At 36.2% G+C, this 25536-nt stretch overlaps 1 protein-coding gene and 1 long non-coding RNA gene across 2 annotated transcripts; both read right to left on the bottom strand.

Moving 5' to 3' along the window:
* Nucleotides 1-1058: 1058 nt before the first annotated feature.
* Nucleotides 1059-25529, bottom strand: ephx2 (epoxide hydrolase 2, cytoplasmic). The gene is made up of 20 exons (XM_082143509.1): nucleotides 25391-25529; nucleotides 25087-25227; nucleotides 24842-24926; nucleotides 24491-24647; nucleotides 23692-23882; nucleotides 23460-23582; nucleotides 23248-23316; nucleotides 23051-23146; nucleotides 22659-22737; nucleotides 21176-21210; nucleotides 21051-21077; nucleotides 11664-11749; nucleotides 11424-11535; nucleotides 11086-11160; nucleotides 9044-9086; nucleotides 8667-8769; nucleotides 7697-7766; nucleotides 6969-7049; nucleotides 6690-6748; nucleotides 1059-1548 (listed from the first exon to the last, which is right to left on the bottom strand). Exons 2-20 carry the CDS (start codon nucleotides 25182-25184, stop codon nucleotides 1464-1466), a joined length of 1674 nt encoding a protein of 557 aa, XP_081999635.1. The 5' UTR covers nucleotides 25185-25227; nucleotides 25391-25529; the 3' UTR covers nucleotides 1059-1463.
* Nucleotides 4532-6683, bottom strand: LOC309479510. Its single transcript, XR_014199248.1, has 2 exons — nucleotides 5057-6683; nucleotides 4532-4996 (listed from the first exon to the last, which is right to left on the bottom strand). It is a non-coding gene; the product is annotated as an uncharacterized lncRNA (long non-coding RNA).
* Nucleotides 25530-25536: the final 7 nt, after the last annotated feature.

Raw genomic sequence — 25536 nt, 5'->3', positions numbered from 1 at the left:
TGTAATCACAGCTCCGCCTCAGGAAATGACCAGACTGAGACTAGGCCTAAGACAGGACGCTTTTACACTGTTCATGTATTAAAGATGGAAATCAGACTATTACTGACTAAGAAGTAATGCTCAACTGATATTTAGAGCAGCGTTCCTGATCAAATGCTGAAATGCTCAAAACGGCTGCATTTATTTGATCAAAAAACAATATTACTACAATTTAAAATAACTTTTCTATTTTCATTTATTCCTGTGATGCAAAGCTGAATTTTCAGCATCATTACTCCAGTCGTCAGTGTCGTGTGATTCTTCAGAAATCATTCTAATATGATGATTTGATGCATATATATATATATATTAGTTATAGTTTCAGGATACTTTGAATAGAAAGTTGAAAAGAACAGCTTTTATTTGAAACAATCTTTTGTAAAATTATAAATGTCTTTACTGTCACTTTTGATCAATTTAATGAATCCTTGCTAAATAAAAGTATATATATATATATATATATATATATATATTATTTTATTTTTTTTACTCACTGGCCCCATAAATATATCGTAATGATAGCAGATAACATGCTTAAAAGAGAACTTAAAAGAGAAGTTCTAGAGAGGTACTGGTACTGTATGACGTCAGAACCCGGAAGATGAATTCATCGCTGGTTCCTTCCAGATTTTCCTATGTGTTTTTTGATTGAGTAAAATAAAGCCTGTGGTAAACATAACTTGATGATACTTTGACATTTTGTTCTACACTGTACACAGTACACACTCACACCCCAAGCTTTCTTATCTAGTTACTAATTAATAACATACATTTTCAAATATGAGCTCAACTGCTTCAAAATGTGCGTTTTTGCTATGGGTGTGTGTAATTTGCATTCTAGAACAAAACGTCAAAGTATCGTCAAGTTATGTTTACCACAGGCTTTATTTTACACACAAATTGGAAAAACCCAATAGGAAAATCTCATTGCTAATCAAAAAATGGCCGATGTCAATCAGCAATATCTATATGTTTGTAGCAAACATTGATGATTTGTGTAGAAAGAAGTATTGATTCAGTTTTTTACAATGCAAAGGATTATTTATTAGTTTTCTTTAGCAAAGCTGTTAATAAAAACAATTCATAATAAAATGTGATTAATGTGATCTGGCAGTGCCAGATACAGTTTGCACCAAATATAAACAGCATCTTGTTTAGACTCAGTGACAGATGCTGTTCAAACAAAATGTATGATATTTGAACAAAAGATGAAATATATAGGCAGTATAAATAGACACTGCCTTTAAAAAATCTTCATTATTGCAGAATATTACAAACGACTTCATATGTAAAGCAGTCAGAGGACTACTGAAATTCACTCAACTGACAATGGACTGTTATTATGCAATCAGCAAGCCTGGACATTAGAGCACTTTAGCCGAGCGGTTCATTCACCCGCGTATAGTTCAATCAGGACGATCATCTCATAACTTGGGATGAACAGGGATCGAGGTTTTCTGGTGTGTTTCCTTCAGCCAGGAGATGAGGATTTTATTGAGCTCTGCGGGCCTGAAGAGAGAAAAGGGAAGAGATTGGACTAATCGGATCATGTGATAGAACCAGAAATGACTATGGCATTCAAATAATTAGTGATGCTTTCGATTACTATAGCTCATGCTAAGGGTTAGAGAATTAAACAAATCATTAACCCTGTAAAGCCTACTGTATCATTATTGTTACGTACATTTCGAAGGCCTCTAAATTATAAACATGATCCAAACTTTGATGAAAAACCTGTGCCATAGTGACAGATTCTGCGCACACAAAATTTGAAATATATTCATACTCAGTCTGCTACATGCTTTTAATTACATTGTCTGGTTGATACTAGTCTATAGCAAGTAAAAGCATTTTAGTATTAAGTGTAAAAACGTCCACCTTCAGCTTGTGCCTTTTAGCTGTGAAATCTTTACTATTTTTATAAAGTAAACAGAAGATTAACTTTTATATTCAGGGTTTCTGCAGGGTTTGGTCAGTCAAATTTAAGACTTTTTAAGACCTTTTTATGACCATTATGATTGAAATTTATGACCTACACGAATTACGAAAAATCATTAAAATTCCTTTCAAAAGTTTATTTTTTTTATTGACTTTCATTGAAAGTAACAAGATGTATTATTTAAATGCCTAAAGACAGCTCCAACGCCTTCTTACCCAGTGTGCAATATGCTTGATACTGATTATTTGCAACAGGCTTGAGCCAACTACTAAACACACCATCTTTGAGCCATGGCTCGTTAAATGTACACTTTCCCATTGTGATAGACCGGGAGATTTCAGTTAGGGCTGTGCAATATGGCCAAAAACAATTATCACGATAATTGTTTTATATTAGTCAATATCGATAATTATCACGATAAATGTCAAATCTTTATTTCTTTCAAGTTTAAAGGCAGACTGTTGCTTCTAAGTGAAAGTTGTAGAAACCAGAGCTTTAATTGTGGTTTTAAACTAACTTTACTCTTTATTGTCAGAAAATATAATGACAAACACTTGCTAAAACAGGTGAACATTTCACAAATCTGAGGTAGGACATTTGTCATTTGTCCTTAACAAAATAAATATCTTTATTGGGAAAATAATTACTTAGTTTCTGCATGTGCTAATAGGGGCCAAGTCTTGAAACAGGTTTGTGTTGCCTAACTTTGATGGCACGTATCTTCAGGAAATGTATGAAAAACAGTAGCCTAAATACATTATTAAATACTGTAAATATTCCATTAGTCCTTTAATACATTATCAGCACTAATAATATAATAAAATTCAATATGTATATCCCACATGGTGCAGTTAATATTACTAGGCTAACGTTACAGTAAATCCATGATAAATGATGGGAGATTGTAGACGGAAAAGCCTTCAGACTGTATCGTTGTGCAGAGTTTCTCCTGTTGGTCAGCGCTGTTTAATCTGCCTTTAAACTGGTTTAAATCACTGAGACAGTGTGTTCTTCGCTGAATTCAAGCACTTCTCACTGGATCTTGTGACCGAGACCGATCAGAGTAAACGCATCAGTTCTATTGAGCTCGCGCTGCGCTGCCGTTTGGACTTGGAGCCGAGCGGGTAAATGGTTCGTGTGGCGCGCGTTTCAAATGAGCGTTCCGCCTTTGGCGCATTTAACCTGTGCATTTAACATTATGCCGCCAGCGCATTTTCAGGGGGAAAAAGCAATTGTAGAACCAACGAATGAACGAGCATATCAATTTAAGACGTGGCTAAATGAAATTTATGACCTTGTATGGAAAATCCGGACGTTTTTATGACTTTTTATGGCCTAAAATTCTGATTATTAAATTTAAGACGTTTTATGACTTTTTATGACTCCGCGGAAACCCTGTTATATTGTAATATTTTAAGTTGAACACTCACTGGACCGAAGCAACTTAGATTTACTCGATTATCCATACATCATTATTTAGAAAAATCATGTTCAGGCTTTTGAGGACCGTTTATTTGTTCATCTCTCGATCATCATTGTATTGCATTACATTATATGTTAAAACTACAGAGATTTGGTCATAAAACTAAGCACTTAAATATCATCTACATAAGACATATTAGGAGATATAAAGTGACAACTGATATTTATATGCATTTATGCAAGTAGTCTGTTATAAAGATTTATTTGATTTACATTACAAGCTATCAGAATTTCATCTTACTTTTGGTCATAAATTTCAGCAACTGCATTAAATTGCATATTTTTGCTCAGTTTGGGCCTCTGAAAAAACTCAAGTATGAGCTCCATATTCTTTTATATCATATTATATGAGCCATAAAAGCCTGATGTATCAAATATGATACTCAACAAATGCAAAGGGTTTTTTGTCTAACTGTTGCTTGTTTTTTTTGTTTTTTAAATGAGATCTTCAATAGTAAAAGATATTAACCACAAACCAACTCCACAAGAGACAGAACACTCTGACCCGTGTCGACCCTTAACAAGAGTGTTTGTCTTATGGGGTCACAGAGGTCACGTCACATGTCCTGATTTGAAAATGAAGCTTCAGAACGTCAGCGTTCATCTATTGATTGCTGAAGTTCGGTGGAGGGTGGAGAGGTGGACGGGTCAAGAGATATTAAAATAATTAACGGCTGCATGAGGCCGAGTTATCGAGCCCTCGGGTCATTGTGGAGAGGACGGTTGAATGCGGTCTGCTCTGATAGTAGGACGGGTAATTAGATGCACATTAACAACCACATTACCATTATGTTTCAGAAGACACATTCACACAGCAAAAATAATTTTCTTTTCTGTCAAGTTTTTCCACAGTCAAGTATAGCACAACTGCCTATATGACTAAATTTGTTGTTGTGAAAAACAGAAGACACCAAAATCTGATAAATCGATCTGAAACAGCCCAGTTGAACTAACTAAAAGCTTTAAAACGCAGTCGCACCACGACCTGAGTGGAAAGAGCAGTTGGTGGTTAGGTTTTGACAGATCTGCTAACTGTACCAGTCATTTTTCACACTTCAAAAAGTGTGTAAGTTACATTTCACCCCTCGACCAACACTGAGGCTCATTTTTAGTAAAATGGTTTCACAAAAAACGACTTGGTGGAAATGCATTGGAAACTGGTCAGTAATTCCTCAACTGAAGCCCCTTATTATAAAAGCCTATAATATGCAACGATGTCTTTGTTGATTTTGGGGTGAGATGTGACCTGGATGGGTTTGTGACAGATTATGTGAGATTCGTCCTACATTATTAGATTGGACTTCTAGTGTTTTGGGATTTGTATCTTTAAATCATGGTAAATGAGCAATGTTTTTCTCTATATGGTTGTTCAACCTTGGGGTGAGCTGGATGTTTCTGTCAGTGTCACGTAACTGTTATTTATGTGATTGGTTGGTTGACCGAGGTGATGGTGTTGTACAATCAGTAAACCTGGCCTGACCCTGTTCAACGAAGGATAGATCGAATACAGGGTTTCCATCATTTAAAACCAAATGCCTACACCAGTCAATGATGGAAACCCTGTATTCGATCTATCCTTCGTTTAAAACCAAATGCCTACACCAGTCCTGATAGTAAACGCTCTCCTCTAAAAATAAACTGAATGGTAACGTGTAAAGAGTGCTGGTCTCCCTTCATTTTAGTATTCTTACATGCTCAGGGCTGGTGTGACGCCAACAAAAGAAGCTCTAAAAGGCTTATAAATGACAATGAAAATAATCTGTCTGTCAGAAAATAAGAGTCATATAATGTTGAGTTGACATTCTGAACATGCTTTCAACACAATGCAGTGTGTTACTGATGTACATCTCCAAGGTTTTAACATGACAAAAATGTTTAATCCACATAAAAAGGATAACAAATGAACTAATAAATATCTATACACAAATAAGCCTTTTAAAAAATATATATTTTTATTATCAGTGAGATACTGTAGTTTTTATTAAAATGTATATTTATATTAATAAAAGTTTTCATTTTAGTTTTAAAGTTAAGTCATTTTGTCGAGCATTGTAAATTTGTATTAATGTTTGTTTTTATTTAAATGTCTATATCGTTTTTAATAATTTTTTAGCTTTAGTTATTTTTGTACATCAAGTTAAACGATATGAAAAAGAAAAATGTTGCCTTAGCAAGGCAACTAGCTGAAATAAAATAAATGTAACTTAATTATATTTATATAATAAAAAATATTGTATTTTATTTGAGTTAAAGTTTATTTCATTTCAAGCAATACTTTTTTCTTTTTTTTTTTTTACTATTACTACTAGTACTACTACATTATACCCCGTGTCACAAAGCATACAATATGAATGATTACATTTTTTTAGGTGAAATATAACTAATGCAAAATACATCCTTGACCGTTTTCATAACAATGACCTGATACAAGGTGTGTGATCAAATACAATCATATACTAAGTATTTACAACTGAAATGAGTGTAGCATTTGATCTGAGAGACTGATGGGGAGAAGGATGATAAGATTCAAACATGCATCACCCACTTGAGCCAGCCAACCTGACATTGTATTAACCTTTTTATTCTATCAATTATTACACAAGAGTGAACTAAAGTACTAAAGGTCAGACAGTCCGTCAATTATTTTGTTCTCTCAATTAACTGGAAACCAAGTATTCCTGATTCCTTGCTGACATTTAAACAGCAGCACCCTGTAATTTTAGAGCCGTTCAGGCATGTAACTTGTTGCTACATGAGTGTTTGATTATGTTTGTAATCAATATATCTGTAAAAAGTAATTCTTGTTATGCAGTACATTTTATATCCCCATCACATTTAATACCTTCACATAGTGGATAAAATGAAGTCAATTTATAAAGATGCCAATCATAGTATTTTTCACAAGCAATCGTAAGTGTGAATATTTAACAATTGCACTACTTTGAATTAAAGAGATGCTATTTTTAAAAGAAACTTTTTATTACGATCTTTTTCTTTTCTTCAAATAAAATGTTTTGAACAAAACATTCTAGTGAATGTTGTTTGAACCGGCAATCAATTCATATTTTTCCCCCCGTGTTCTCAATATCATTTTCCATCTTGTTAGTCTTTTGTAAAAACTCCTTTTAAAAGCCAGTTCCTCAATGACATCATTCTTCAGGAAGTGACATAAAAAAAAAAAACAATAGTGGGTAAACAGGCACAAACATCAGTTTCCAGTGACCCTTACCTCTCCATCTGAGTCCAGTGTCCACACTCCTCAATGTGTCCTCTGGTGAGGTTAGGGACCTTCAGACAGAAAACATCCAAGACATCCAGTTTACTGAATGACATCACACATCACACAGCGTTTAGGCAAGTGTCGGAATTACCACAATTCACGTCTTTGTCTCGTAATTCTAAACCATAGACGCTAATAATTTGTGAGTCTGCGGACATGAACATCTCAGAGTAAAAATGATGTGAACGCAGAATTAACATGAAGAAAGAATAACTAAAGCCGTCTCACCAGGTTCTCCATGCCTTTGGCAAAGACTGGCAGAAGAACAGGGTCCTTTCCTGCGGTCACCATTAAAGCTGGCATCATGATCTGTGATGGCAGAAGCATTTTAAATGATGTCTTAAGGAACTGAATGAAAAACAATGCACTAATTTCATTCAAATAAATTTGCAATATATTATGTTTTATGCATGAAGAAAATGAAGCCTATGCTCCATTAAGATTGTTAAAATTATCTTATGTCAAGTCAAGTCAAGTCAAGTTTATTTGTATAGCGCTTTTCACAATACAGATTGTATCAAAGCAGCTTCACAGTATTAAATTAAAATAATACCTTATGTAAGGCTTACATTTCTTTATGCAAAAATATCATTTATTTTTTTTCCTTTGATTTTGGGGAGGAATATTACCCAAATAAATCCTTTACCATTATCAGGTGTATGCTGAATATCCCAATTTTTTACATTAAAGAATTTTTTTTTAGGAAGAACCGGTTGTTAATTCCCACCCTAATAAAGATGCAAATTTATGAGTGATGCATTTATGAGTTAAAACACTTGAGCTCAAGTCATAGAGGGGCAGATGTTGGGGCAAAGGGAACAGACACCATCTGCTTCCCTCAGGTCTAGCTGTGGTGTGTATTTGCTGGAATAACGGGCACTGGGGTATTTCTGGCAGTGATAGTGTCAGAGATCTGGTTTGCTGGCAGAGAGCCGGAGCACGGTGAGGACACTTGCCTTGGCCCTTGGCCTGGAACTCATCCAACGCCAGTTCCTCTCCCCGTTACGGTACCAGTTCAGAGGACCCCTGGGACAAAACAAGACCCTCAGTGACATGTCATCCACCAGGTGCATGAGCATGCATATATTAGCAGTGCCTGAAATTTCACAGATAGAAATAAAAATTCTGTCTTTCCAAACCCATATGATTTTACGGGGAACGAGTCCGAGAGAAATACTGCTGTCCTTGCAGTAAAATATTACTGATATAAATCCTTGGTTGATGGAGATTCAATTATACTGACCTACTCATCATTTCTCTGTTATTTCAACTATCGTGTAACTTGTGCTTTCTTCTTAGTTCCAAAAATAACTTTTTTTGTGGAAAATCTCATGAAATCTAAACATATTTAGACTTGCTGTAACACATTCAGAGATGCAAAAATCTACAGACCGACGATAGATGGATGGATGGATGCCAAAACTGACATCTTCACCTTTTATTTAAATATTATTAATAATTTGTAAAAGATATTGTAAGCATATTGCATTGATTTAATCAAACTTGGGTAAAAAAAAAAAAAAGCAAACATCCCCTCTAGACATCACTTTTGCCCACTACTGAAGACTTTTGAGGATCATTTGAATCAGTGAGTTTTTGACTCAAGAAGAGATGCAATGAGATCGGTCCAATTCATTAATGAATCGTTCAGTGCGATTTGTGAAACGATTTTACCGGTTAATTGAAGAGAATCAGCTCGTTCACGAATAGCAATATCCAATTGCCTTGATCAGTATCCTTTATTGGACCGTTGATATCAATCATAACCTCTAACATTACAATGAGTGCCGCCTAAAATCTGATGGAAATGATAGTTTGGTAAGGGTTGTTCCAGGACTAACATGTCCTACTTTAGTAAATCATGTTCGCGTAAGATCACACACAGACACACAAATACCCATTTTGGAGCCCATTTTCTCAGTGTACCTGAAGCCGCTCTTGGTGTACTGCTGAACGTAGTACTGGAGAGCAGACTCGCTCAGAATAGCACTGCGGGGCGGATCATCAGACAGCCCCACAAACAATCCACCTGATAAACAAGGAAAACACAACGATTAGGACAGTGCGTTCATGCAGGCTTGTGAGGCTCGGTGCACAAACGGTTTGTACCGTTCTTCTCGAGTGCGACTCGAATCAAACTCACATTCATTTCTCAATACAAAAACATAAAACCAAATCCGAAGTTGACTGAATATCAGAAACAGTTTTAATTGCTGACGCTAATGATGCTGCCAATCACTCTCCATTGTTCATCAACTAATACGAATTCCAAATGTTAGTCATAGTTTGATGTACTTTCTTACCTCTCTGGCAGACTCCAGCAGTGTTAAACTTAGGAAATGCATCCTGCAGATTATAAAGAGAAGATATTGCAGGTGGTTGCCTTTCAACCAGTATAACGTTTATAATGTATATGAAAAACATTGCCTACCCTACCTAGTTTACTTTTTACTTAAAACCTACCCAGATGGTAATACACAAATTTGAACATGTGCACATTCAAGCATTTCATGAAACGGACTTAAAATGTTCGACTCACGTACGGCCGTTACCGGAAGCTAGTGATTATAGTTCATTAAGTTATTAATATGGATATTTTCCTTACAAGAATGCATCGCTTCACTTCAGAAGGCATTTATTTACAACCTGGAGCCGTATGGATTACTTTTATGATGGATGGATGCGCTTTTTTGGGCTTCAAAAAACAAGGTACCATTCATTCCCATTATAAAGCTTTGAAGAGTCAGGATATTTTTTAGTAAAACTCCTTTTGTATTCGTCTGAAAGAAGAAAGGTATATACACCTAGTATGGCTTGAGGGTGAGTAAATGATGGGATAATTTGAATTTTTGGGTGAACTCTCCCTTTAATAACGTACTTTTCACAACATCAGTCGAGCTCCGAGGATCTCCCGTTCTTGGCTCATTTTGAGTCAGGCTTGTGAATTCAGTGAATTGTTAACTGGAGACGCACTCTGACCGGATCATTTGAATCAGTGAGTTACTGACTTGAGAACAGATGCAATCTGATTGGTCCAATTCATGAATGAAAAGTTCAGTGCAATTTGCAAAGTACAGTAACAAAGTAAAAATACTTTGTTACTGTCCACCTCTGGTTGCCAGTGTTATTTTAGTATATATACTATTATAGTATTTATTCATATTTTAAACTTAATATTTCAGCTTTATTCCAATTAACAAAATTTTTAATAGTATTAGATTACAATAACTTCATTGGTCAGGATGTTGCTATGCAGTTGCTAAGGTGTTCCGTAAGTTTTCTTTATAGCACATTACTATATGGCCCAAGACTCAGGTCCCGCCTTAATATATAGAGATCAGAATTTTACAAAGACTTAGCAACTACATTACAACACACTAGCAACCATCAAAATACAAAATAAGTCATAAAAAAAAAAAATCTTAATATCTTTATAAAAAACGCTGACGGCGTGCACATGCGTATTACGTGTTCAGTCTATAGGCATGCGCGCTTGAATATGTGCGCAGACGTGTAGTCTTTCTTTACAAATTGACCACACCAGAAAATGAAAGGTATTCACCTTTTACAGTTTAGCATAAATAACATGGCTCTTTGTTGGATAAATGGCATTGATACGTGTGAATGCAATTATTGGCTTAGTGTCTCCGCTGACGTGCTCCTCTCCTCCTCCGCGGTGATTTCCTCGTTTTATGGCTGAGACGTGCAGCAGAAGGGGATTGTGTCTAGAGATCCCCGTCTGCCCCGACACCACAGTCATTAAGATGTGGCGTGTGCGACCTGTGCCTGAGTGATGGCCGGACGGCCGTTCGTGATTCATTACTCCAGGATCAGAGTCCCAGATGAGAGCCCTTTATGTGGCCCTCATTAAGATGCCGGGTCATTCAGCACGGCTCGGCTCTTTGATCCCCATCAGCACTGGCTTTTTGATGCCGGTGATAAACAATGTAGATTTCTAACAGATAACCCTATCACTTTAGATCTCGTGCACAAGATTCCTGCTCAGGCAAGATAGTGCAACAATAGCAAGATTATGATCTTGGGGAAATCTAGTTTTAACTTCATAAATACTCACAGGTAGAACATCATTTTTGAGCCAAGAACACCTTTTTAAAGGATCATTTCACACACACAAAAAATTACTGGGACAATACCATTATTAGGCTTATAGGAATATAATGCATATACCAAAACTGTTACAGTGTTTTTTCCTGTTCGGAGCTTGACAGACATGATCACTATGAATTAACTGTCATTGTTTGGATACATGAAGGTTCTTTCTCTGCTTTGTATTAACGCTAATGAAATAAATTGAACTATTGTTAAATTAAACTCTGAAACTTACAATCTCAGCACTTGCAAAGAACATCAGTTTGAAGGTTCGTTCAAGGTTTTTCTCCATTTCAGCCTCTGCAACACCCTGATACAAAAGATCAGAATATTTATATGCAGAAATACATATATATATATATGGTATCATTTTACAGTAATGTCCCATTAGTTAATGGACTACCTAACTATGAGCAATACATTTTTTATAGCAGAGCATTTAAAAAATATATTTTTTAATGTTAGTTAATAAAAATACAACTTCATTGAAAAATATAATATAAATATTATTTGTAATGTATATAAAAATTACTTAGAATGAACATCACATAATTCAATGGTGATAATACTCACAGGCTTCTGAAAATATATCTGGTAATCAAAGATTGGCACGGCCTTGAGCTTCTCCATTGGATTTGTTTTTGGATCCACAGGAAAAAGGGGTGTGTTGAGAGACGCCACAGCCCTGCATGTCAAAAGTAAATGATTAGCATGGGAAGCAAAAGTGTGAATGTCTGTTCAATGTGCACAACAATATGACGACATACATTCTTTAATCATTTTGTTAATGATTCTCTGCTTGGAATGTAATACCTCACTCTCTCAGGATGATACTGAGCCATGTTCCACACGAGGGAGCCGCCCCAGTCGTGGCCCACCAGGGTGACCTGAGGGATGCCCTGCGGAGCACAAAGACTCAATTATAAACTGATTTATGCAATAATCATCAAACTGGGAGAATTTCACCCAGTCAAATCATATTTCAGTCCAAAACTACGAAGTTATTAATACTATTTGTAGAACTATTAAGATGTTTTACATTGTAACATATACATGTACTTTCATGATTATTTTCAATTATTTTCCCCTACAAATTCAAATTGCTGAAGGCAAAATACTAAAACAAACAAATAAACTAAATTGCTGAAGGAAAAATATTTAAATAATAAAATAAAATGTACTTTTATAAAATAAATATAAAATAATAAATAAATGTACTATCTTTAGGAATATTAAGTTTTATTGTACATTGTAACATGTGCATGTGCTGTCATGATTTTTTTTCAATTAAGCTTTTATTTTCAATTATTTTCCCTACAAATTCAAATTCAAAATTGCTGAAGGCAAAATTACTTGAATAAAATTTCGAAAGAAGTTTGAAAAAAGAATATTTGAAAGAAAGATATATACATACACACACATTTATATATATATATATATATATATATATATATATATATATATATATATATATATATAACTTAGTTGATATATAACAAAAAAGGAAACAACTAGACAGCTAATTCACTTCTACCTAGTAACAGATAATCATACATATGAAGACCAATCATATTAGAGAAAAATGATGTAATGAATCATGTCACTCACCTGTCATGCACTTATTCTATATAAACTGTTGTACTCTTTATGTCAGGGGGGATTCTATCTGAAATTGTTTTGAGATCCTCCCAGCCATGATTAAAGCATATTGAAAGGCATTGTCTGGAGTCTGTCTGGTTTCTGCTGCACAGCAGGTTAGTGGAGCACTAGAGACCTTATTCCTCTACTCTCTCAGTCTCAATCCCATATGGAGTCAAAAACACAGATCACATGATTATTCGTGTTTCTCTCTGCCTTATTTACATACTTAGACCACCAACTCTAGGAGGTAATTGGAGGGAAATGACCTCCTTCACAGCAAAATGACAGTCAGACCCCCCTCCCCCCATTAATGCCTGAGGGGAAATAAACTCAAATACCACTCACATAAGATTCTTTTGTGAAGATTTGCACCCATTCAGACATAACAAGACGGGCTTTGTGCACAACTTAACCAAATACAGAAACACACTGCAAACGTGCTGCAAATACTTGCAAGGCACATATGATCAGGATGTCAAAATAAACAAAAATCTTTCACGAAAGATTCACGAAATCTTTCAGGTCATCGACAACACCACTGATGAGTAGACATTGAACAACAAGCATGTCCCAGCCAGGTTCGTCACTTGTTGGGGGTCCCCATTAAACATTTCCATTGTGGCCTGTGCTATTTGCAGCGCATTTCTGTATTTGGTTGTGTTGTGAGTATTTGCAGTGTGCAACATTATATCAGATTGCAACATAATCAGATTGAAACATTATATCTGTTGTTCATAAGAACAAATAGCATGCATTTCTAGTGCTAAGCCAGACGGCAAGGTAGCCAAGGCACACATAGCCTTCTTAGGTCACTAGTGTTTAGCCGGTTGGCAAGGTAGCCAAGGCAATAGATCAGGGTTTTTCCAGCAATAAACATTTTTTGGAGGCCGCCAAAGCAAATTTTTGTCCCGCCAAAGCCTTATTTGATCAGTTATTGTGATTTATGAGTTATGCAGATGAGTGATACGCTTGTGACAAGGCACATGTTAACTGAGAAAGAGAACTAGCAGAGAGAGAGATACTATCTATCTATTGTACTTCCAGGTTTCTTCAATGCATTTAGTAATGCAATTACAGGCTGATCTCAAATCTGCCTTTTCTGTCAAAGATATTAGAAAAAGCAGTATCCTCACAACTGATTTGCTCTTATCATCCGATCGTGGTTGTATCTCTCTGTTAGTGTTACTTGATCTTAGTGATGCATTTGACACCATTGACCACAACATTCTTTTAAATAGACTAGAAAACTATGTTGGCATTAGTGGAATTGCACTAGCATGGTTTAAATCATACTTATCTGAACGTTATCAGTTTGTAGCAGTAAATTAAGAGATGTCTTATCGTTCACAAGTTCAGTACGACGTACCACAAGGCTCAGTGCTAGGACCGTTGATGTTCACTCTGTACATGCTACCATTAGGAGATATCATTAGGAAACATGGAATTAGCTTTCACTGTTATACCGATGATACTCAGCTGTATATTTCTTCAAAACCTAACAATTCACAAAATTAACGGAATGCATAGCTGATATAAAAAATTGGATGACAAGTAATTTCCTACAACTAAATTCTGAAAAAACAGAGATTCTAATTATTGGACAAAAAACATCCTCACGTAATAACCTAGAATACTGTCTAACACTTGATGGCTGCTCTGTTAAGTCTTCGTCGTCGGTTAGGAACCTGTGTGTGCTCTTTGATACCAATCTTTCATTTGAAAGTCACGTCTAGTATCTGTAAAACCGCATTCTTCCATCTTAAAAATATATCAAAATTACGCCATATGCTCTCATTGACAAATGCAGAACAATTAGTTCAGGCGTTCATGACCTCAAGGCTAGATTATTGTAATGCTCTTATGGGTGGTTGCCCTGCACGATTAATAAACAAACTACAGCTGGTTCAAAACGCAGCAGCTCGAGTTCTTACCCGAACCAGGAAGTATGACCATATTAGCCCTGTTCTGTCAACACTGCATTGGCTCACTATTAAAAATCGCATAAATTAAAAAATATTGCTGATTACTTACAAAGCACTAAATGGTTTAGCTCCGCAGTACTTGAGCGAGCTCTTAACGCATTATAGTCCTTCACGTCTATTGCAATCTCAAAATTCCGGCCAGTTAATAATACCTAGAATATCAAAATCGACTGCTGGCGGTAGATCCTTTTCCTATTTAGCACCAAAACTTTGGAACAGTCTTCCTAACATTGTCCGGGAAGCAGACACACTCTGTCAGTTCAAAGCTTGATTAAAGACACATCTCTTTGACCTAGCATTCACATAATACATTATAGACTTCTATAATTCAATGTTAGGCTGCATAGATCAGGTCAGCCAGAACCGGGAACACTTCCCATAAATCCTGATGTACTCGGTACATCATAAGAAGAATGGCATCTACGCTAATTTTAGTGTCTTTGTTTATCCCAAGGTTTTCCCGCAGCCTGCCGTATCCAGGCCGTATCCAGATCTGACGAAGGACCTTCGCCTGGACCCGATGACAACGCAGTGCTGAAGTGCCAACTAGTCTCTCCCTATGGAGGATCCCTTTACCACTCTACAGATAAAGCGTTGTCGGGAAAATTCGTTTCGCGTACCTACCCCCAAGTGACAAAATAAAATAAAATTCTGTATCAAAATTTATAGGGAAAGACCAGTACTTTGTTTAGGCTTGGTTGGGAATTACAAACCTGCGCATGTATGTTCGGGCGCACATAACTATAGAACCAATTCTAAATGCGCATGTGAGCACCGTCAGCATTTATCGCAGGTTTGCGTTTAAAGTCTGTGTAGAGAGAATGGTGTCGTCTTAGCGGCCCCTAGTTTTAATGACAAATGATCGTCGCGACGGAAGCGAATCAATCAAAACTAACTTTAGCTGGAAAATAACTTTATTAACCCTCAGACGGTCCTCTGTCATTTCTGACCGAACAATTTTCTGTTTTGAATTTCTAAAAATCACAGCTTCATCAGAATGTTATGAAACTTGGTGACTTTTATGGCATTAGGTATGGTTACAATCTACAAATCGGCCACAATCCTAAAAAAAAGTACACAGCTGTAAAGGGGTGACACTCTACAACATCAAGAGTGCAAAAAAGACACACCCACCCACACACACACACACATACAAACACTTTTATACACATACAAGTCAAGTCAAGTCAAGTCAAGTTTATTTGTATAGCGCTTTTCACAATACAGATTGTATCAAAGCAGCTTCACAGTATTAAATTTAAATAATACAACAAAGTTTGTTTCAAGAGGAATTTATTGATTGATAAAATTAAATTAAATATCCCCAAAATATCCCCAACTGAGCAAGCCAAAGGCAACAGTGGCAAGGAACCGAAAAACTCCATCAAGTGACCTAATGGTGTCCTAAAACTCCATCAGGTGACCTAATGGAGAAAAAAAAAAACCTTGGGAGAACCCAGGCTCAGTCGGGGGCCAGTTCTCCTCTGGCATTTATGAGCTAGAGGCCGGATTGTAGTTTGAACTGTGGGATTATATGAATGCCTGGCTGAAGAGATGCGACTTTAATCTAGTTTTAAACTGGGAGAGCGAGTCTGAGCAACAAACAGTATCAGGAAGACTATTCCAGAGTTTTGGAGCCAAATGTGAAAATGCTCTCCCTCCTTTGGTGGTTCTGAATATCCTAGGTATGACCAAAAGCCTTGAATTTAGTGATCTTAAAGAGCGCGATGGATTATAGGGCGATAGAAGATCCGTTAAATAGACTGGAGCTAAGCCGTTTAGGGCTTTATAAGTCAGTAGCAATACCTTGTAATTAATACGGAACTTTATAGGTAACCAATGCAGTGATGATAAAATCGGTGTTATATGATCATATTTTCTTGATCTCGTAAGAACTCTAGCGGCGGCATTTTGGACTAACTGTAGCTTGTTTATTGAGGATGCAGGACAACCAGCTAATAAGGCATTACAGTAATCCAGTCTCGAGGTCATGAATGCATGAACTAACTTTTCTGCATCAGAAACTGATAGCATATTACGTAGCTTAGCAATGTTTCTAAGGTGGAAAAAGGCTGTTTTTGTAACATATGAAATATGATTTTCAAAAGACAGGTTGCAATTGAGTATAACACCCAGGTCTTTTACTGTAGAGGATAAAGTAACAGGACATCCTATGATGTTAAAGTTGTATTGTGCGAGGTTTTGTGGGCGGTTTTTTGAACCGATAAGTATTACCTCTGTCTTGTCTGGATTTAATAAAAGAACATTACGCGTCATCCAATCTTTTATATCTTTAACACACTCTGTCAATTTGGAAAATTTAGCGTTTTCATCCGGCCTTGATGAAATATATATTTGAGTGTCATCAGCATAACAATGGAAACTAATTCCATGTTTCCTTATAATATTTCCAAGTGGCATCATATATATTGAAAATAACAGAGGGCCTAACACAGATCCCTGCGGCACTCCATAGTTTACTGGAGTTATGATCGATTTATCTCCATTTAAATAGACAAAATGGTAGCGGTCAGATAGGTATGATTTGAACCAGCTTACATACACACCAATACATTTTGATTACAAAAAATCTGTTTAGAATTTTTCTAAATCACAGCTTCATCGGAATGTTACGAAACTTGGTGACTTTTATGGCATTGGGTATGTGAACACACACAAAAAAAATTAGGTCATGATCTGAGCATGCTAAGTGGTCGTAAAAAAAATAGTCACACTTGTGGTCTTCGGTCAAAAATGACCCCCATAGGAAATGAATGGGAAATTGACAAAAACACAAAAAGTATCTGAATTTGTGTGTGTACAATCTACAAATCGGCCACAATGCTAAAAAAAAAGTACACAGCAGTAAAGGGATGACACTCTACAACATCAAGAGTGCAAAACAGACACACCCACCCACACACACACACACACACACACATACAAACACTTTTATACACATACACACCAATACATTTTGATTACAAAAAATCTGTTTAGAATTTTTTTAAATCACAGCTTCATCGGAATGTTACGAAACTTGGTGACTTTTATGGCATTGGGTATGTGAACACACACAAAAAAAATTAGGTCATGATCTGAGCATGCTAAGTGGTCGTAAAAAAAATAGTCACACTTGTGGTCTTCGGTCAAAAATGACCCCCATTGGAAATGAATGGGAAATTGACAAAAAAAAAAAAAATATATATATTTTAAATATTATTTTACATAAAGTGTTATAATTGAATGAATTGCATTTTTTTTGTTACAAATTCTGAATAAAAAAATGGGTATAAAATGTGCTTCTTAGCAACACAAGCTTCACCTAACACCATGTTTAGGTTTGACTGTAATCATAATGCAAAAACTAACACTTTAAATCACTATTTCTAAAACAAACATATCTAAAACTTGATAAGAAATGGTTTTTGAGATTGTTTAAATATATATTCAAATCCCAAAAAAAAAAAAAAAAAAAGTAAATGTGTCCATAAACAGCTGGGGAATTCACATGCCTCTCCATAGAGAGCTGTGGATGCCATCTAGTGGTTACACCATGGTTCTAAGCTTTCTCTCCATTCGGTTGTTAAGTCGTGACGTAACCACTCTCCGATAATACTCTTTCCGGGTCCAAAGTCCAGGTCCTCTCTACCTACCTACCGCTTTCGCTAGTGTTTTGGTTATTATTGAGTGTTTTTACAATGCCGCAGTGCTGTGTCCCGTGTCGGGAGCTAACTCACTTCAACCTCGTAAATCTTCTTTTTCATTGATGCCTGGACTCTACCCTTAATTATGCCACCTGAGTGATGAGCTACACTAACCACTCTGTTGGTGTTAAAGGAATTTAAACCCTTTTTGACCGCCAAGGGTGCCTCACTAAGAAGGACGTGATTGTAAATAAATTTGCAGGTTCCACCATTGTTATTTCTGGACGAGAGGAGCGCTTGGACCCGGAACAGGCTAAATGTCACGCGTGACGTCAGACTTAACAATCGGATACTCTCACCAGATGGTGCTAATCTGCTTAAAACAATTTTTTTTTTGAAGGCCTACACTCTATATTAAACTAAAATACAGCATTAAAAAATGTAAAAAAAATACATACATATATATATATATATATATAAAAAAAAAAATTCAATGGCAAAAATAGACCATAAATATTGCATAAATATGAATAAATTCAATACAATTATCTCAAAGTACAAAATTAAAAAGAATAAATATTATAGAACAAAAATAAATTGCATTGGTTTTACTGGGATGGAGGAAGTTTCATTTTTAGGCCTCCGGTCACTTCTGACCGGGAAGGCCCAGGATGTGACTCTGAAACAAATTTTTAGACTGAGGGTTAAAGAACTGCTATAAAGCCAAAACAATCTCTGTTACCTTTTTATTATACGTTTATCTCTGTAAAGCTGCTTTGAAACAATCTACATTGTTAAAAGCGCTATATAAATGAAGATGACTTGACTTGACTAATACAGTTCTTTCTGAATCAAAGTTTCAAAAAGCTCTTCAAAATGCTGTATGGTGTTCCATGCACCATGTACCGATGGCCAAGCACACCGGACAGCAAACAATTTCAGAGGCTGCGCAAAAGCTGAATAAGGCAACTGTCCAAACAAAATACTGCAATAATAATAATAAGCAATCTAGCATGACTGTTTATGTTTACTGTTAGAGGTCATAAACCATCAGATTGTTGTCCTTGGCTGCCACCTCAGGACAAATAAGACCAAAGTGAATGTGTGACCTAATGGGACCTACTGTGATGAATTTATTTCACGTGGCCTACAGGACAATGTCTCACTGCATGTCACTGACAAAGAACATGCTGAAGGAGTATAATGCTGAATAGGACATTTATATAGTCTGGTAAAGTGAAAAAGAATGGCCACATTCAAAAGGAATATTTAAACTGCAGTGCAGACATATTTGATATTCCTTCAAATAATCCAAAGCAAAATCAGAAAAGACCAGCAAAACTTCTGCATGCATTTCAGGACAAATTCACTCAACGGATGCACCACTTTTAAACACAGTGTTTTTAGCACAAACACTTGCAAATCAGGTGGTATCAGCATTACAGCTTGCAAACCCACTGGTCTGTTCATCAGAGATTGTGAACCAACTCACAAATAAAAAAAAGTCAGTTAGACGCCCTAAACCCTTCAGTGTTATCTGAGCAGAAGCAGTTTTATATCATGTTATGTGCTGAAAAACTGCTGTTGTTTTTTTTTTTGCAGGATTAAACATTTCCAAAACACATGCAATTGCATTTGACAGTATATGATTACACTTGAGAATCCTTTTGCATGCTGAGGTAGAGATCCTGATAGAGCCTCGTTCATTTGAGGTCTCTGTCTCTCTCAGTTCTGCTGCCACACATGGCTTTGTGATACTTTTAATAAAATCGGGGAATAATGTGCAAAGCCACGTTAACACTTTAGCGCTCACACATTTGCTCAAGCTGAAGTCAACAAGAACACTATACTTAAATGAAAAAGAGGAACTCCTCTGTGGGTTTTTTCTCGGTCATTTAGCTTCTCTATTTTGAGAGGTGTAAAACAGCAGAGCTCAATTATCTGATAATGAGCAGCACTGAAAATGTATAAAGAATATCTGGACATTCATACAAAACTAAGGGTACATTTACACAACAACGATGTGCTAAAAACAGAAACGTTTTTCATGTACAGACAACAATATTGTCAAAATGATTGTGAAAATGACTAAAAACGCTGTTTTATGCATGCCAGGCCAGAAGTTGGAGATGTCACTTTGTAAAGAAACATTACATTCCTATAAACTGAACATGTAATGTGTATGCGTATGCGCATGACATCACCGTTTTCACAAAACAGTTGTCGTGTAACTCAACGGCCAAAAAAACGTCTATTTTTTGTTTAAAACGGTGTGTTGTAAATGGCCCCTAAACCCATCAGTGTTATCTGAGCAGAAGCAGTTTTATAACATGATGTGTGCTAAAAAACTGCTGTTTTTTTGTGAGATTAAACATTTACAAAACAAATGTAATTGCATTTGACAGTAGCCTATATGATAACACATATGATTACACATTAAAGTAGAGATCCTGATATATATAAATGACTTGCGGTGAGTGAGTCATTCGCTCTATTCATTGAAGAGAACCGGCGCGTTAGATTAATCTGTTCACGAATCGTAGATATGTGCGACCAGCACGGACAACCCCATTATGTGCTGTCATTTTATGCTCTATGAATTCTTTTTCAATTCAGACTGCAAACTCACAGTCACAACTCAGTTAAAACATAATTTCTTTTGCTGTGGCGCTGTATATAGGAAACAGTATATTTTAGTACTTTATTGTGTCTGCTATTCGAAGGAATGCAGACATTCAGGAATCACTAACGTACTTTAACGTAAACCTATTCAAATTAAGAACCGGTTCTCGAGACGCAGCCTTTAAGTGCATGTCTAACATGACACAACCCTTCATCAAAGGTTTTTTTATTATTCTGTTATATAATAAGTAGCCTTCCTCAATAATCCTGTGATTATATGCATGTGTGAAAGCAAAAACAGTACATACCATCTTATCCAAAAATGCCACCAAATCCTAAAAGGCCACAAGGGAGAGAAAAAATGATCAATTTCGTGAAACATAACAGATTTAATCTAGATGAATCTAATTTTTTATGGGAAAGATTTGCTTACCAGCATGATCTGTTCTTGAGAGTACTCCTCAATGTCTGCACAGACAGATGGGAATAAAACAGCTTATTATATGATCTGTATCTTCTCATATGATAATAATAATAATAATACGTTAGTTAATGTTAACTACAGTATATATTCTATCAGAATATGGATGACACTTAATAAAATGCTTGAATAAAAAACTGTTTTAATGAAAAATGCGCTTAATATTTTGATTGCATTATCATTTTATAAAAGCAATAAGGCCTTGAGATTTTGTTATATTGAGCATATGTTTAAAATACAGCACAGCCTCTCGTATCTTATTGTTCAAAACATGCACTCCACACACAATTAAAGTTAAACATCGAACCTCATCACAGAAGTGACCCGACAGAAGTGCTCGTTTTCACTCTCAGTATGATGAAGCAGCGATCAAAAGGGAACAAGAATGCTAGAACCCCTTAAGGCATTTATTTCAGTTACCTGGAAATTCATGCTGCTTTTAAAGTGAAAGCATGACATTTGAGCAAGCAGCGCAGAAGTTTATAGGTTCTCTTACTCGTGCATTGACTCGTACATTGAGTAAATATAGGATACTACAGTATGTCAATGACACTTTTTAGGGTTTAATGCGATTGAAAACAAAGTCAAACCTGACCTGCAAACATTAATGACAGTTACTGTTGGTAAAAACAAAAAAAACAAAAAAACAAAAAAAACATAGCTGTCAAAAAAAGCAAGCGTCATGCAAAGCGTAAAAAAATTTCCAAGATCAAAAAACATAACCTATTATACATAACTGCTTATGTTTATAAGGCAATACAATTTCCAGTCGGAATTGCTTATTTACCATATCTTGAACGTCCTTGATCACAGGATGCAATTAAAAAAAAAACCTTAACACTTAACCTTGATGACTTCCTGGGAAAGACTATGCATTTTAAATGTACAATAAGCAAAAATAAAGTATCCAAGCTAAGTTTACGTACAAAAAACAATCTGTGTACTGATTCTGTGGATTGCAATTAGTAGTATTCATAGGTTAGGAATCTTGCTAAACACAACTAAGGGCTTTTCATACTTCGCCTTGGGGGTTTTAACCGTATGGCCCCCTGCCATACTTTCTTTTTTAGTTTTGAAAGGGGATGAACACTGCCTCTAACAAGTGCAGTGTTTTTACTTCAAAGTTGTGAGGAAATGGAAGTAATGACAGATCTTTTCTTCTGAAATGCGACATATTTGCTAGTGTAACAGACAAAATATTTGGCAGGGGGCATGGTTCTACATCAGCTGCTAACTGGATTTAAGTTGTGAGCGTTGCACTCAAGAGTGAATGCAGACGAGTGTGAGCTTGCAGGGCTGCTTTTTAAGCAAACTAAATTATTAGAGACGTCCTGCATACATCACCAGAGTGAATCGTTTTCACCGTATGGTCTAGGTACAGGCCCGGCAAGAAAAATCAAAGCATGAGATACACTCTATTAGAATTATAACTGACCAGGTGGTGCAGTGGAGTCACCGTAACCCTTCATATCAGGAGCCAGAACCCTGAAACCAGCATCGGCCAAAGCTGGAATCTGATGAGAAACAATAAAGTAACAATGGTAACACTTTACAATAAGGTCCCATTAGTACATTATTACCCATTATTACAACTAAAATGAACTAATATTGAGAAATAGTAATAATGAGCACTAATGTGCCGAAACAAGAGATTTAGAATGGTTTAAAATAGTTTCATAACTGAACTGGCTTGAGCTGAACAATGACACTATTGTCTTTTTTGGTGTGTGGGTTGCCACCTCTGATCTTTGACCATTAACCTATGGCAGACTCGCATCAATAAACCAATTTCATGTTGCATCCGCTGGAAATGTTGATGTTCCTCACCTGATACCTCCAGGAAAACCAACTCTCAGGGAAGCCATGGCACAGGAGCACAGGTGGTCCGTCTCCCATTTCCACATAGTGGATCTTCACACCAGGCTGAAAAACAGAAGAACACCCTTTTCATGACCCTTTCTGTCAATAACACATTGCCAGTGAACTTTGGGACGATTATGACAGAAAAATGCACAATAAATTACCTTAATATTCACATATCCATGAGAGACATTTTCAGGATTACAAAAGGGTGGCTGGGGGTCACTGGTGACCTGTTGGGCAGAACATCTCGCACATATGTAGTAAATATAGATAGAGAGGTTATCGATAGCATCTTTTTTTGGAGGCACACAGATGACCCAAAAGCCTCCACAACATGGTGGGAATTACATGGTTTAGGATCAGAATTCCTCACCTCTACTCCTGTAAGCTTCTGGATTTCCTTAAGAGTCTCAGTGATGTCCTTGACTTGAACAGATGTTATTCCCAAACCTTCAGCTGCCTTGATGCTTTCTTCATCCACATCCAGCCACACTGCCTTAAACAAGTAAATTAAAATAACATTTGGTTACATCTTTAACTTGCAGGCTTTGAATCTGCTGCCAATTTCCAACTGCAGACCTTCTGAAATAATTTCCTGCACCTACTTCTTCAGGTTTGACAGCAAGTTTCTCAAGGGCATTGTTGAAGATGTCTGGCTCGGGGATTCTGACGCCAGCATGGCAGGATCGCAAAACCAGGTCAAAGCGGCTTTCCAAAACGGAGAGAATCCTAGCGATGGCATCTCTCTGAGGGGTGTCGTCCACCCAGATATTGGCCAGGACGCCTGTAGCAATGCCTTAAAAGCAGAGGCGGACAGTAGTGAAGTATTTTTAATCTGCTTAAGTACATTTTTCAAGTGTCTGTACTTTATCAGAGTGTTATTTTAAAAACAGTATACATTGGAATGTTATGTTTTGGAAAGTTTTCCAAAGATAAACACTGATAAAGTACAGATACTTTTCTTGAGTCAAGTAAAAATACTTGACTACTGTCCAAACTACTGTTTGTAGAAATACTTCACTACTGTTTAACTGTTCCCCCAAAAATTAATCATCATTTGTTGTTTCAAACCTGTATGAGTTTCTTTCTTTTGTTGAACACAAAAGAAGATATTTTGAAGAATGTTGGTAACCAGAAAGTTGACGGTAGCCATTGACTTCCATAGTATTTACTATGGAAGTCAATGGCTACCGTCAACTGTTTGATTACCAAAATTATTTATAATATCTTCTTAAGTGTTCAACAGAAGAAAGAAACTCATAAATGTTTGGAACAATATGAGGGTAAGTGATGACAGAGTTGTAATGTTTGGGTGAACTATCGCTTTAAGAGATAAATCGACATACCCTCTGAAAAAATATAAAAGAATTTCATATCTCACGTCTCAAATCAAAAGCAACATACCGTGGTGACGAAGGATGGCAGCAGCATCAAGAACTGGCTTGTTGAATTCTACCTGACCAATGAAATTGAAAAGCGTCTGAGCTGAGAATTGGTCAGGTAAAGACAGACCCTGATCGGCCGCTACCTTCTGACAGTCAGCTTCAAACTCAGAAATCATCTGCAAGAGTAAACAGAAATCAGTGACACATGAGCAAATAATTTTGTTGCACTAAATCAGGCTGGATACATGTTATATCATGTCCGATGCACAAATACATTTTCTGCTGTAGTAAAACATACTGAATAAACATACTGACTAAACACACTGACTAAAATAATGAATCATACTTAACATGAATGAAAGAAAAATACCTGTGTTAGGGTGATTTTCCCTTTCTCTGAGCGAGACAAAGCATTCTCACTGCCAAGTTTTGCATTCACATTCTTTATGAAACCCCTAGAGAGAGAGAAAAAAACATACCTTTTAAACCAGTTATTTTAATATTGATAAAATATACTCTTAAATCAAAATGCTAAAAGTTGTTAAGAATATATAAAAACGAAAAAAAAACGTGTTTTATTTATATAATTTAAATAAATAAATAATAGTCACATACCTTGAAACGCCAGTGGTTTCCTCAAACTTCTGAAAAGTCTGGGCAAGAGTAGGGGTAACAACACCACCCCACAAACTAAACAACACTGCCTTCTTCATTGGAAACTAGTTTTATTTCCTTTTATTCAAATCTAACAAGCCTCTGTGCAAAAAGGGGAAAAAAAGAAAAAGGAACAATTAAAAAAACATTATACAACTTTCTTCTTGCTTCTGACGAAAAAAAACAAAAACAGAATTCGCAGGACAAAGTTCTTTGCTCACTGCGACCAATAAGTAAAGATGGGTTCAGTAAAGTCCAAATTTACCTGATAATACCGCAGATTCTGGGACAGTTCCCGCAAACTTAGTGACCTCAGTACAGGAGACAACTTCTACAACTACTGAGGATCTGCACGGCCGCGTCCGCGATTCATAAACAGACTCTGGGCGTAAATACGATACAGTACTACTA

Source organism: Leuciscus leuciscus, assembly GCF_965113295.1.
Source record: "Leuciscus leuciscus genome assembly, chromosome: 17".
In the NCBI taxonomy this organism is placed as follows: domain Eukaryota; kingdom Metazoa; phylum Chordata; class Actinopteri; order Cypriniformes; family Leuciscidae; genus Leuciscus; species Leuciscus leuciscus.
Note: the sequence above shows the minus strand (reverse complement) of the source record. Positions and strands in the feature narration are given on the sequence as shown.

Coding starts and splice junctions, on each gene's coding strand:
- ephx2 (XM_082143509.1), bottom strand. CDS start 25,184: ATGAAGAAGGCAGTGTTGTTTAGTTTGTGGGGTGGTGTTGTTACCCCT. Junction 22,738..23,050: donor GGTTTTCCTGGAGGTATCAG/GTGAGGAACATC, acceptor GTTTCTCATCAG/ATTCCAGCTTTGGCCGATGC. Junction 1,549..6,689: donor CACTGGACTCAGATGGAGAG/GTAAGGGTCACT, acceptor TTCTCTCTTCAG/GCCCGCAGAGCTCAATAAAA.